This window comes from Chanos chanos, chromosome 4, assembly GCF_902362185.1.
Source record: "Chanos chanos chromosome 4, fChaCha1.1, whole genome shotgun sequence".
NCBI lineage: Eukaryota > Metazoa > Chordata > Actinopteri > Gonorynchiformes > Chanidae > Chanos > Chanos chanos.
This window is the reverse complement of record NC_044498.1, coordinates 11,504,042-11,516,408: the sequence shown is the minus strand read 5'-3', so window position 1 is coordinate 11,516,408 and position 12,367 is coordinate 11,504,042. Positions and strand designations below refer to the sequence as shown.

At 41.6% G+C, this 12,367-nt stretch overlaps 1 protein-coding gene across 1 annotated transcript; it reads left to right on the top strand.

Moving 5' to 3' along the window:
• Positions 1 to 917: 917 nt before the first annotated feature.
• abcc10 (ATP-binding cassette, sub-family C (CFTR/MRP), member 10) lies at positions 918 to 10,562 on the top strand. Its single transcript, XM_030772059.1, has 20 exons — positions 918 to 2,471; positions 2,638 to 2,865; positions 3,074 to 3,230; positions 3,448 to 3,620; positions 3,819 to 3,898; positions 4,104 to 4,275; positions 4,492 to 4,590; positions 4,714 to 4,903; positions 5,107 to 5,184; positions 5,422 to 5,601; positions 5,979 to 6,111; positions 6,374 to 6,566; positions 6,850 to 7,193; positions 7,346 to 7,515; positions 7,773 to 7,933; positions 8,307 to 8,560; positions 8,932 to 9,077; positions 9,570 to 9,667; positions 9,984 to 10,096; positions 10,411 to 10,562. The coding sequence occupies exons 1-20, from the start codon at positions 918 to 920 to the stop codon at positions 10,544 to 10,546; spliced, it is 4,659 nt and encodes a 1,552-aa protein (XP_030627919.1). The 3' UTR covers positions 10,547 to 10,562.
• Positions 10,563 to 12,367: the final 1,805 nt, after the last annotated feature.

Genomic DNA, 12,367 nt, shown 5'->3' with positions numbered 1-12,367 from the left:
TCCCAGTCCAATTCCCCAGTTTGTATTAAGAAAAGTTGTTTTAAGGTGCTTACTTCAAAGAACCTGCTACTTTTTACAGCCATTCACTCCCTCCCTCCCTCCCTTAATAAAGCATTCAAACCAACTTGTCTCTGTCTCTCTCTATAGAATGCTCTCTCTCTCTCTCTCTCTCTCTCTCTCTCTCTCTCGAAGCCCTTAGGAATCAGTGTTTACCGTCTGTCTTGCTTTGGCATAGTTATGAGTGTGGATTTGCACTTACAGTGCTGACAACAGCATCGCAACAGTTTTCAGATGTATTCCAATCTCGATGCCTGCTTTGTCAACCAGGCAAGTCGTCCACCCCGAGGGGGCGGTAGCTCAGACCGTCGAAAGGCAGTTACCTCGGTTTAAGTAGGCGAAGTAAACGCAAACAGGAAGAAGCTCGCTTATGCACTGTTTTGATACCGGTCCATACATTGACACTACAGTTAGATCCACGAGCAGGTATTGGCATATTTTTAAACAGACGTAGTAATGCATACCCGGTTCATAGACAGACAGCTAATGCTTGATGTAGATTAGCGTCTCAGAGCCGAATAAGCCGCTCATGCTCGCTAGTTCTCAACAAGTTTTAGCAGTACGAACGTAACTGACACGTCAATGACTCAATTATACTCAGTCAAAACAAAAGCGAAAAGGTGGAGAGTTGTACTCCTTTGACAACAAACCAGCAAACCCATGTAGCTTGGCTGACCAGCCGTGTAGCAATGGGAAACATGCAGTAGCATTTTCATTTGTGATAAAACAGCTGCAAACACTTAAACCTTGTACTGTATGTATAGGACAGATTTAAGTGAGGTTCTCTCAGCATCTACTATGCCTAGTACTCTTTTTGCGTTCTAGGGCTGTACTTCCAGATTTGTTCAGATGACGGCGCTATGGAGAGCAATGAAGCTGATTTTGGGCCCTCTGGTATCATTGCGGAACTGTGTCACACAGACAAACACAACCCCTTTCCACTCTGGCAGAATGGTACCATCAGCCCCTGCTTTAACCAGCTAATTTGTGGATCACTGGCTCATGCAGCTATTGCAATTTTCAGTGCTTGTTATCTAAGCGTTCCTAGTCATAGACATACTCTGTCGTCGCTCCCTGTTGGATGGGGTTTTAGAGTGGTGTCAGCGCTGCTGTTGGCTTTACTCTTTATTGGGGACTTGGCACTGGTGGGCGTTTTGCAACAACCTGACATGTTCCTGGATTTCCTGGCTGATGGATGTGCTGTTCTAGCTTGGCTGGTCCACTTTGGAGCACTTATAGTCCTGCAGAGGTCTGTCTACAGGAGGAGCCGAGGGCCAGCAGTGCTTGTTCTGCTGATTGTCCTTCCTATACCTAATCTGGCCTTCATTCTTACCACCTACATTCAAGATGGCACATATCTCGATCCCTCAGAACTTCTTCGAGTGGTCCGTTTTGCAATGACAGTGGCTCGAGCTGTCCTGCTCCTCCTTTATCTCCTCGCATTTGCCTTCCCCTGCTTCAGAGCACGTGACGATCTCCTGTCTATAAACTCTGGGGATGGAGCCCCCCTAATTACTCCTGAGCTCAGCAGTGGAGATATAATAGCTGAAGACGGCTGTAGCTGTCTGTCACGCTTCCTGTACCTCTGGCTGAACCCTTTACTGAGGCAAGGAGAACGCGGGGAGCTTGAGAGACCCTGTGATGTCTTCCAGCTGCCTCAGCGGTTACACACCCGTGCTGTTACTCAGCGCTTCTTGGGTTGCTGGGCCGACAGCCAAAGCCGTAGAGCGCGGGATACCCAGGAGGGAGCATCACGGTCAGCGGTAGGAAGCCTACAGAATGGCCAGTGGAGTGAGAATGTAGCAGAGGGGACCTCTGATGGAGGAGGCCATGAAGTTGGGCTCCTGCGAGTACTGTACAGGGCTTTCGGTAAACGCTATCTCCTGCTGGGATTGTTGAAGCTAGCAGCCAGCATGCTATCTTTCGCGGGGCCACTTCTCCTCAATGGACTGGTGGGCTTCATGGAAACAGAAGGGGCACCACTCAGGACAGGGGTGTGGTGTGCTGTTGGACTCTTTGCCAGCACCTTCTTTGCAGCTTTGCTTCGAAATGTTTTTGTCTTTGAGGTGTCTAAAGTGTCCCTGGAAGCTCGGGCTGCTGTTGTGTCTACCATCTATAGCAAAGCCGTCCAGGTCAGCAGCGCGGCGCTGGCTTGCTTTAACATGGGCGAAGTTGTCAACTTCATGAGCACGGATACGGATCGGCTGGTGAACTTCTTTAACAGCTTCCATGAAGCTTGGAGCCTGCCCTTCCAGTTTGCTGTCGCTCTCTATTTGCTCTACCTGCAGGTGGGTGTAGCTGTCCTGGGTGGCTTGGGTGTGGCTTTGCTGTTGGTTCCACTAAACAAGATCCTGGCATCTCGTATCCTGGACAACAATAAACATATGCTAATACACAAAGACAGCAGAGTTAAGGTAGGGCAGTCCACAACAGTGACAACTGTCACATATGCTCAGACGTGTGATAAAGCTGTTAAAAATATGCTGTCGTAGAAAAAAAAAAACATCTTTTAAATAGAAATTTTGAATTCCATTTTTTATTTTATGAATTGTTATGTGTTTTTATTTATTTGTCCCTCAGCTAATGACCGAAGTGCTCTTTGGAATTCGTGTACTAAAGTTCTATAATTGGGAGGACCACTTTGCCCAAAAGATTTCCGAATGTCGCAAGAGAGAGCTGGCTCATTTGAAGGCACTTAAGTATCTCGATGCAGTGTGTGTGTACACGTGGGCCGCTCTGCCAGTTGTCATGTCCATCATCACCTTTATCACCTATGTGCTGCTTGGACACAGTCTCACTGCAGCCAAGGTGAGTAGGCCTCTTTTTACCAGACTCTCCACTTTAAAGCATTATCTCATCCCAAATCAGGAGGTTTTATTGATTTTCATTGGTTCACACTGCGTTGAGCTGTCCAATCACTGCACAGCTACTATGCATTAGCTCTCAGTTTGCAATTAGTGTTGAAAAAGACTTGATAAACGAGTCCATTTTAATTCTTGTAGTGTTTCCTTTGCAGGTTTTCACTACTCTCGCTCTAGTAGGAATGCTCATTCTACCACTTAATAGCTTCCCATGGGTTCTTAATGGCACACTGGAAGCGAAAGTTTCTCTGGACCGCATCCAGCAGTTTCTTAGACTTCACAACCAGGATCTAACAGCTTACTACAACCAAGGTTCCGCTCAAATCACATATACATTGTTTTCTTTATATATATCGTTTTCTGCATGACAAGACTAATTGAAATGAAAATATGATCAGTACATTTAAGTATCTAAATAAATAATATCCATTGCTATGTTTTAGTACAAAGTCATATGAGATTCTAATGGCTTTCTTCATATATTTGTGTTCATGAATGTACATTTTTGTTTGACTCCATCTCCCAACAGTCCCTCCTGAGGATCCTCTCACCGCAGTTAAGATGCACCAAGCCTGTTTTTCATGGCAGAGTTCAGATAGGCCTCAGTCAGATAGCACATCTGAAGGGCTGACAGACAGCACTGAGGACAGATCTCTATCAGGAAGTCTGTACCTCCAAAACCTCAACCTCAGCATTAAAAAGGTTAATGAACTATAGCAACTGATTGATGGGCTTAATTACTGGTTTTATTGGAAGCATCCATAATAATTAGTGTGACTTTTTAAGCCCATTCAGACAAGTTCAAATAAATTTGTTTCTGTTGCTTGTTGTTTTCTTTTTTAAATTTAAACATGTATTAAGCTTTCTGCAAGTTACAGCTGTGGTGTTCTTGTGTGGCAGGGCAGTCTGGTTGCTGTTGTGGGGAAAGTTGGTTGTGGGAAGAGCTCCTTGTTGGCAGCCATTACGGGGGAACTTAACAGGTGGTGTTTTATCATAACTTAAACAACTTTTTCTGATTAAAAATGTACATTTTATGTTTCTTTAAATGTTGTTAAACTGATGTTAAACATCATCTGTCTAATTGCCTTTACTTGGTCTAATTTGGAATATTGAAGTAGAAAGTATAATTCAACTATATTAATTGTGTTATTTTTTGCTCTGGGTGTGCTTTCACACCCCCTTTAGGTGTGGTGGAGTAGTGTATGTTCAAGGCAGAGAGAAGGGATTTGGCTTCGCTGCTCAGGAGCCATGGATCCAGCATGCAACGGTGCGAGACAACATCTTGTTTGGCCAGGACTTTGACAGTGTCTTCTATCAGGCTGTGATTGAAGCCTGTGCACTCACCGATGACCTCAGTGTGAGTTGGAATAAACAAATGCTTCATAAATAAACAAATACAAATTTTTTCTAATATTGTAAGCCACCATCAGCTTTTTGCTGTCTTTGAGTCATTTTTCACAAAAGAATCTGTCATATGTTGTCATAGTTGAAGAGGTTTAGTTATAACATTATTTAGGTTTGGTTTTAACTTGGCTCAGCTTGAGGCATGAATGCCATGTTGTCCTGTTAACAGATTTTGCCTGATGGGGATCAGACAGAAGTGGGAGAAATTGGGGTTACGCTTAGTGGAGGACAAAAAAGCCGACTTGCCTTGGCAAGGGCTGTTTATATGGTAAGACATCACACAACAGTTTATCTTGTCCCCAGAGTTAATTTATGAAACTTAATGAGGGAAAACCCTACTGGTTATTTAACATATTACTTTGTATACATTTTGCTTTTCTTTGTCAAATAGGACAAGGATATCTATTTGCTTGATGATCCACTGGCAGCAGTAGATACTAATGTGGCTAACCATCTCATGGAGAAATGCATCATGGGAATTCTTAAAAACAAGACCAGAATTCTTTGCACTCATCGAACAGAATTTGTGGACAAGGCCGATACAGTAATCCTAATGGAAAATGGGACAATTGTCAAATCAGGTATAGAATTCCATGAACACTGCTCTACTACAGCTTGGACTACAGATGTTAAATTTGGATGTCATGCATTTTAAACATGTTGTTCAAGTCTTTCTCAGTGAGAAAAACTATGCTAAAGGCAAGTTGCTTAATTCCCATGGTCTATTTGAGTTCAGTTTGTTATCCTATCTCTTACCAGAGCTTAATTTTCCTTTTCATTGAAGGAACACCTAAGGAGGTCCTATCTATGATAAGAACAATACCAAAGAATAGTAAAAATGACATCAATACAAAAGAAAAAGGTATTTATCTCATCAACACATGCTATTATCTCCATAACATCCTACAATTTGAATGTATCGTAGAGAATGTAATGAAACAAACACCTTGTGTAAAAATGTGCAACAATTAATCTGCAACACAACTGCACACGTAAAAGAGGGTCTTTAGTACACAAAATTCACTTTTGCTCCTGTTCAAATTGCCCTCTTTTGTGTGGGGATAAATGTGTGAATATGATGGCATACATATTGAAACAGATGGAGCAGACAATGAAGAGCGACTAGCCAGTGAGCTAGGTGAAGAGGACAAGTCAACCGCGATGGGAGAGGAACAGAAGCAAGTTGGCTCCATTGCCTGGACGGTATATAGCTCCTACTGGAGAGCTATAGGTGGAGTTTTGGCTTTCTCCATCCTTCTTGCCCTATTCCTCATGCAAGGTACTGCCCACTTACACCAGTTTATCACACTGTCTACAGCTTAAGTAAAAGAGAAAGAAGTAGCTTTATTTAATATTTGTTTGTGTTAAGGGGGGATATGACCGTTTTAAATATTACAGTTCTATAATTCATTATAGTGAATAATTCATAATAATTCTGAGTAAATAAGTGATTTAATAATTACTTTGTCATAGAATTGCTCTTCAGCATCATGGTTGAAGCTTTCATTTAAAAATTTATGTTGGAGCTGTGTATAACAGCGTTTTTGTGACACTGACATATATTGGCAACAGCGTATGTGCAAAAATAATCTTTAAATATCCTTCATGATTATTTAATTATGGTCTAAAAGTCTCAATTTACACGTGTCATTTCAGCCTCTAAGAATGTGTCCGATTGGTGGCTGTCCCACTGGATTTCAAGTTTGAAAGGCAACATGTCTGAGTTTGGCTCTCTGGCAGCTTCTCCTCCTCTCCCTGTCCTGCTCCTCATGTCTCCTGAGAGACTATTGTGAGTTACTGAGTGCTCCTACAGCCCCTCCTTCTAGATTAGGTTAACATGAATGTAAATGTCTTAAAAAGGAAATAATTGAGATATGACCCAGTTGGTCTTACTACAGCTACATCACTGAGGTGTTTAAACAAATCTTCAGCGAGGGAATTTCCACGCTTGCCCGAGGAAACTTTTATGGGTTTCATATCTGCACTGAGTGGTCTTTGGCTATCAATGAGTTTGTGAAATACAGCTGACTAACATTTTCTGCGCTGTGCAGGTACCCTGCTGCTGTCAAGGTTACGGAGCCCTTTGGAAACATGAGTTCAGAGTTGAAGTTCTACATGACTGTCTATGGCTCTTTAGCGGCAGCAAACACAGTCTTCACTGCTGCACGAGCCTTTCTCTTCGCCTATGGGACTATCTGTGCTGCCACAATAATCCATAGAAGACTGCTCAACAGCGTCCTTAAGGTAAATGTCTGGGGTTCGTGATTCGTAAGATGTTAGATTTCAAATATTAAGTACTGTAGTCCTTTTTCAGAACAGAGCTTCCTCAGTCACTGGTATCAATACTCACTTGAAGTTCAAAGCATTATTGACTTGTAATTCATCATATTCATACTCACCGAGACAAGCTGTGTAGTAGGTAATAAAGTGGAAAAGCAAATCGTAATTACATTATAATGTAAATTAACCAGTAAAGATGTAGTTAATCCTCAGTTTGTGTTCAATTTTTCCTCTACTATCATACCAGGCAACAGTGGCCTTTTTTGACACAACACCCCTGGGCCGTGTCCTCAATCGTTTCTCTTCCGACATTTACTGTGTGGACGACTCGCTGCCATTTGTCTTAAACATCCTTCTGGCAAATTTGTTTGGGCTCCTTGGGATGCTGGTGGTTATGAGCTATGGGCTGCCTTGGGTTTTACTCCCGTTACTTCCACTCGGGGCACTGTACTACCGTATCCAGCGTTTCTACCGACACTCCTCCCGTGAGCTCAAACGACTCTACAGCCTCACCCTCTCTCCCATCTACTCCCATTTCTCAGAAACTCTCAATGGGCTGGGTACTGTACGAGCCAGTGGTAGTGCTAACAGGTCAGAACGTCACCTGTACTCCACTATGATATGAAGTTGATGATGATATGTATGTTGGTTATGCAGTTATTTTTGTGTCTGTTGTTGATGTAGTTGAGGTTACCTGATAAGTTGTGTATATCTGCTGTAATGTTTGAGTTGGCTAACGGCAGGTTTGAGAGGGAGAATGAAAGGCGTCTGGAGCAGAACCAGCGCTGTCTCTTCATCAGTAACGCTGCCATGCAGTGGCTTGACATACGACTGCAGATGATTGGTGTTGCTGTGGTGACAGTTATCAGTGTAATTGCTGTGATCCAGCATCAGACCAAATCAGTTGATCCAGGTGGGCCCCACACTCTTTGTTACACAATTGACTTGAGGCCAGAGGCATTAACATTTTTAATATGCAAAACCATCAAAATAGCATCTAAATTATTAAGGTTTTTCTGTTGTATCAGAGTTGCTGGTTTTGCACAGTGAAAAAGAATTCAATCTGAGTTCAGGCTTCAGCCTGATCTAGTTAACCATTAAGGATTTTTCTTAATGTACATGTCTCCAGCTGTTGAGACATCCCACATCTTTCTGTGTTGTATTCCTCAGGTCTCGTTGGTTTGTCTCTGTCCTATGCACTGTCAATCACCAATCTGCTGTCAGGCCTTATCTTCACGTTTGCACAGACAGAAATGCAGTTGGTGAGTGTGGAGCGTATAGAGGAGTACTCCACCAACATTCCTCTGGAGCCACAGCACGGTACCCTGCAGGTATTTTTCAGAACATGTACCTAATGCACTCAATGTTTGATTAAGGAACAGGACTTCTCTCATAAATGCTGATTGAATATGAGATGCTTTTATACAGGTGTTAAATCAAATCTGTTATTCATGAGTCAGCTTGAAGTAATATGTATAGCACAGTTTGCATGGTATAAGGCAGTCAATACTCAATTGATTGCTCATATTGCTGATATTACATATCTCTATCTAAATGTCTTTGCAAGTTTAGTTACAAGTGTGTGCACTGCTGTGTTCTTTATGCTTTGCGTATTTAGTACATTACAAAAAAAATAAATAAATAGCATCTCAATTTCTGGCCCAGAATTTTCAAGACGTTACAGTTTTCAAAATGCTCCCATAGGTACCCCCAACGTGGCCGGGGCAGGGTCGGGTGGAGTTTGTGGATGCCGTGTTGTCGTACCGGCCTGGCCTGCCGAATGCCCTTGATGGGGTGAATTTCAAGGTGTTGCCCGGCGAGAGGATAGGGATAGTGGGGCGGACTGGCTCGGGGAAGTCCACTCTCTTCCTTGCTTTATTTCGCTTCACAGAGCTAAACCAGGGGCACATACTTCTGGATGGAGTAGATGTCAGCCGCGTCGCATTACCACTGTTACGGTGGGAAATGTTTGTTTATTGATCGTATTCTTAGATTTGACAGTATTCTGCCTGTAAATTTACCTAAATTAATTGTGTTAGCGTGTCTGTTATCCCTTCTTGTGCTCCTTAGATCACTGGTCCTTAATCCCTTCCTTGGGGCTTCCCTCCATTGCATATCTTTTGTTTAGCCCTTCGTTACCACGTGTGACTGAGCTAATCAAAAACTCATCGATTAGTTGTTCAGTTTAATTTGGTGTACTGGTAACTGCTGTCTTTTTCAGTCCTCAGCCCACATTCCAAGTGGGCTACCATAACTGACGTAAGTTTTTACAGCTGAGAAGCTGATTATCAGCTGATTATTAAAATCTACATGTTATTGCCTCCTGCAGGTCTAGGCTTGCCATCATCCCTCAAGATCCCTTCTTGTTCTCAAGTTCAGTGCGGGACAACCTAGACCCCTGTGGGCGTCACTCTGACCACCGGTTAATGGATGTCCTGGAAGAGTGCCACCTAGGCCAGGTGGTTATGAGAATTGGTCAGTGATTACATTATAGGCAACAAAGCTGCCAACTCATTTTTAACTTTCCATTTATGTCAGTTTTCTCAACTAGATCTCACATTAAGCTTATGAAATCTGTTTAAAAATTACACTATGTGACCACAATAGAAATATGGTTCATTATTTACAACAGGTTAATCGTGTATTTATAAACAAGAGAAAAGGCAGCTATAGCCAGTTGTAATTATAGTCAATTATTGTCAGTGTTTTAGCTATGAGCTATAAGGTGTGTTACTTGTAAATTGCATTCGCTTTGTTCTGTATTGTCAGTAAAACCTCCATGCAACTAAAAATTTTTTGTGAGAAACTGATCCCAGTCACTTTACACTCTTCTGTGAGAGAGTCAAAGGACGGGTCTTGCTAAGGAGAAAGGGGGATAGTTATTCATCACACAAATATATGGTATTTAAAATGCTGTGCCTGCTAGCATTTGTCCATAGTGTCTGCTCTCTCCCCCTTATGTGGCAGGTGGACTGAATGCTGAGGTTGGAGAGAGAGGAAAGTCATTCTCATTAGGACAGAGGCAGCTGCTGTGTCTGGCTCGAGCCCTGCTGACTGAAGCTAATGTACGGGATTGAATGCGTTTGTGTGTGAGAGAGACAGATTTATGTCGCTTGTATTTCGGGGTGTGTGTGTGTGTGTTCCATGTCGTTTGTCCTTCCAGTGTCTTTAAGTAACTTCGGAAATATGTGACAAACAATTTGCGTTGTGTAACTGCAAAATTGGACATTCATTTTGTGCATAGTCATAAAATTATGGTACGTGGCAATTCCAGGATAATCACATGCTTAACATCAGGAAGTCAGGGTTCATTAAAAACTGTCATACATATTTTAATAATTGCATTGCATGTTTCTCTTGATAAATATCTTCTCTGCACAGATCTTATGTATTGATGAAGCCACCGCCAGTGTGGACCATAAGACTGATATGCTGCTACAGAAAACAATAAGGGAAAAATTTATAAACAAAACAGTTCTTACTATTGCACACAGGTCAGTGACTAGTTTCTTAGTACTTACATTTTTCAAGAAATTGATATCATACAACATGGATTTACTGGTTAAATTTGCATTTGAAACTGGAGTTTTAAAGCCCCATATGTGTTTATCTTTGTGGTGTGTAATACTTCATTTCTGTAGAAAGACTTTCAATCTTATTTATATTCTAAATGCTTTATTTGTAATGCATATTGGTTACAAATTTGTGTTGTGGTGCTCGTACGGCACCAACAGATGAGAAGATGGAGGATGATCAGCCAGTGTTATTGACACCATTATGTGACGCACCTTTTTGTACTTTTCTGCAGACTAAACACAATCATGGACTCTGACAGGGTGATGGTGATGCAGGCTGGGAAAGTGGTGGAATTTGACACACCTGCTGCTTTATGCCAGACGGAGGACTCCATTTTCCAGAAACTTCTACATGGAGGAAGCCAATGAATATCAACTTAAAGACTGACTTGAATGTACAGTACCGGTCAAAAGTTTGGACACACTTACTGTGCTCATTCAAGGGTTGTTCTTTATTTTCACTATTTTCTACCTTGTGCTTTGTTTACACTTTTTTGCTCGCTACATAATTCCATGTACGTTGTTTCATAGTTTTGATGCGTTCAGCATCAAGAGAATAAAAATAATAAAAATAAAGAAGAAAACACTGAATTAGAAGGTGTGTCCAGACTTTTGACATGTACTGTATAGGACATACCAGTGCTTGGTTTAATCAGGTGTCTGAAAGTAGCACTGAAAGGGAAATTTGGAGTTCCCTGTAATGAGAACTGCTACTTCTCAGAGACGACAAACTTCAGATGTGATTAATCATTGCTTCTTTATTTCATGCACATGATAGAAGCACACCTCAGAGATGAGGTGCAGTTCTCACTGATGTTAAGCAGTGCAGGGGTGTTTTATACCTTAACACAACCTGGTACAGACATACAGTTCACTCAGAGGCCTTGACTTCTTCATGATAAATGCTCCCTGTTCTAATACACAAATACTGTACATTGTCATTGTTACAGCATATAGTATTTAAGCAAGCACAGATCCCTATTATATGACTACATCGTGACAGTAGTCATGAGTCACTTTTCCTTCCAATAGTTACAGCTATACAGGTCAAGAAGAAGTACTTTGTTGTCTCCGTGGGGAAATTTGTCCTCTGCATTTAACCCATCCTATGTATACCCTTGGAGCAGTGGGCAGCTGTGTGTAGTGCCCAGGGAAAGCAATTTGATATTTTTTTCCACAACATACACATGATGGTCATGATATTTTAATCTAAAATTACGTGCAGCTATTGTGTGTACAATGCATGATTTTCACACATTTTATGTTCTGTTGCATTCACTGTATATTATGAAAAAAACTCAGGGAGTAACTGTTATTATCAACTTACATTTGTAGATTTTATGCATGATAATGAAGAGTTCTGGGTTTTGGATAAATAAAGCAATTCCTCTTGTTTTAGATTCTACCACTCATGACAGTGTTTTGAGTGTCTGATTTTTTTAATTCTGTATGTTACACTGCAATTTTGGATGGTGGATTTTAATATTAAAAGGCGTCAAGACTAAAATGTTGAAATATTCCGGATAGGTTTTTAGGAAGCCAGAAACATTAGAGGAAGGCAAAAGGCAAAAAATCCTGACTCTTAATAGGAGGTATGGATCTACCCTTGTATTTGTTTTGATGTTTTGTGATCATAAAAGGAGTTAGGTAATCTCAAATATTGTAAAGTTGACCCCACCCAAAAGGTATGCTTAATTAATTGGCTTTTGACATTCCCACTGTCAACTGCATCTCGTGATTCCTTATTTAATTTGAATTAACTAAGTGAAAAAGGGTGTGTCTTTGAAAGAAAGAGAATGTATGAGTCATATGGGTGGCAATAGGTATGACGCCTGTCATTTTCTTCTGTCCCTTGGGTCCAGATCGGATATGAGAGGTGTTCTGTTTATATTTTCTCTCCTTTCTCTGCTCTTGAAAGACAGGTTTGGGAGTGTATGTGGGTGTGTAGATATGTGTGACAGTGTCTGCGTGTGCACTGAATACCAGAGGTGGAACCAGTTGGTCAGCTTACTTAAAGGGGTTGCTCTGTTTGATGAAGACATGCTGCAGTCACCTGAGCGGTCAGAAAAACACAGGGAGATCCGTCTATGAGTTTCAGTCTTGTTTCACAATCTGGCACATAAGCACACCATGCTTAACCAAGCTATCCCATGGCCGACACCACCTTAAGGAATAAGGTAAGCATTAAGA

Coding starts and splice junctions, on each gene's coding strand:
- abcc10 (XM_030772059.1), top strand. CDS start 918: ATGGAGAGCAATGAAGCTGATTTTGGGCCCTCTGGTATCATTGCGGAA. Junction 4,276..4,491: donor CACTCACCGATGACCTCAGT/GTGAGTTGGAAT, acceptor TCCTGTTAACAG/ATTTTGCCTGATGGGGATCA. Junction 5,185..5,421: donor CATCAATACAAAAGAAAAAG/GTATTTATCTCA, acceptor ATATTGAAACAG/ATGGAGCAGACAATGAAGAG.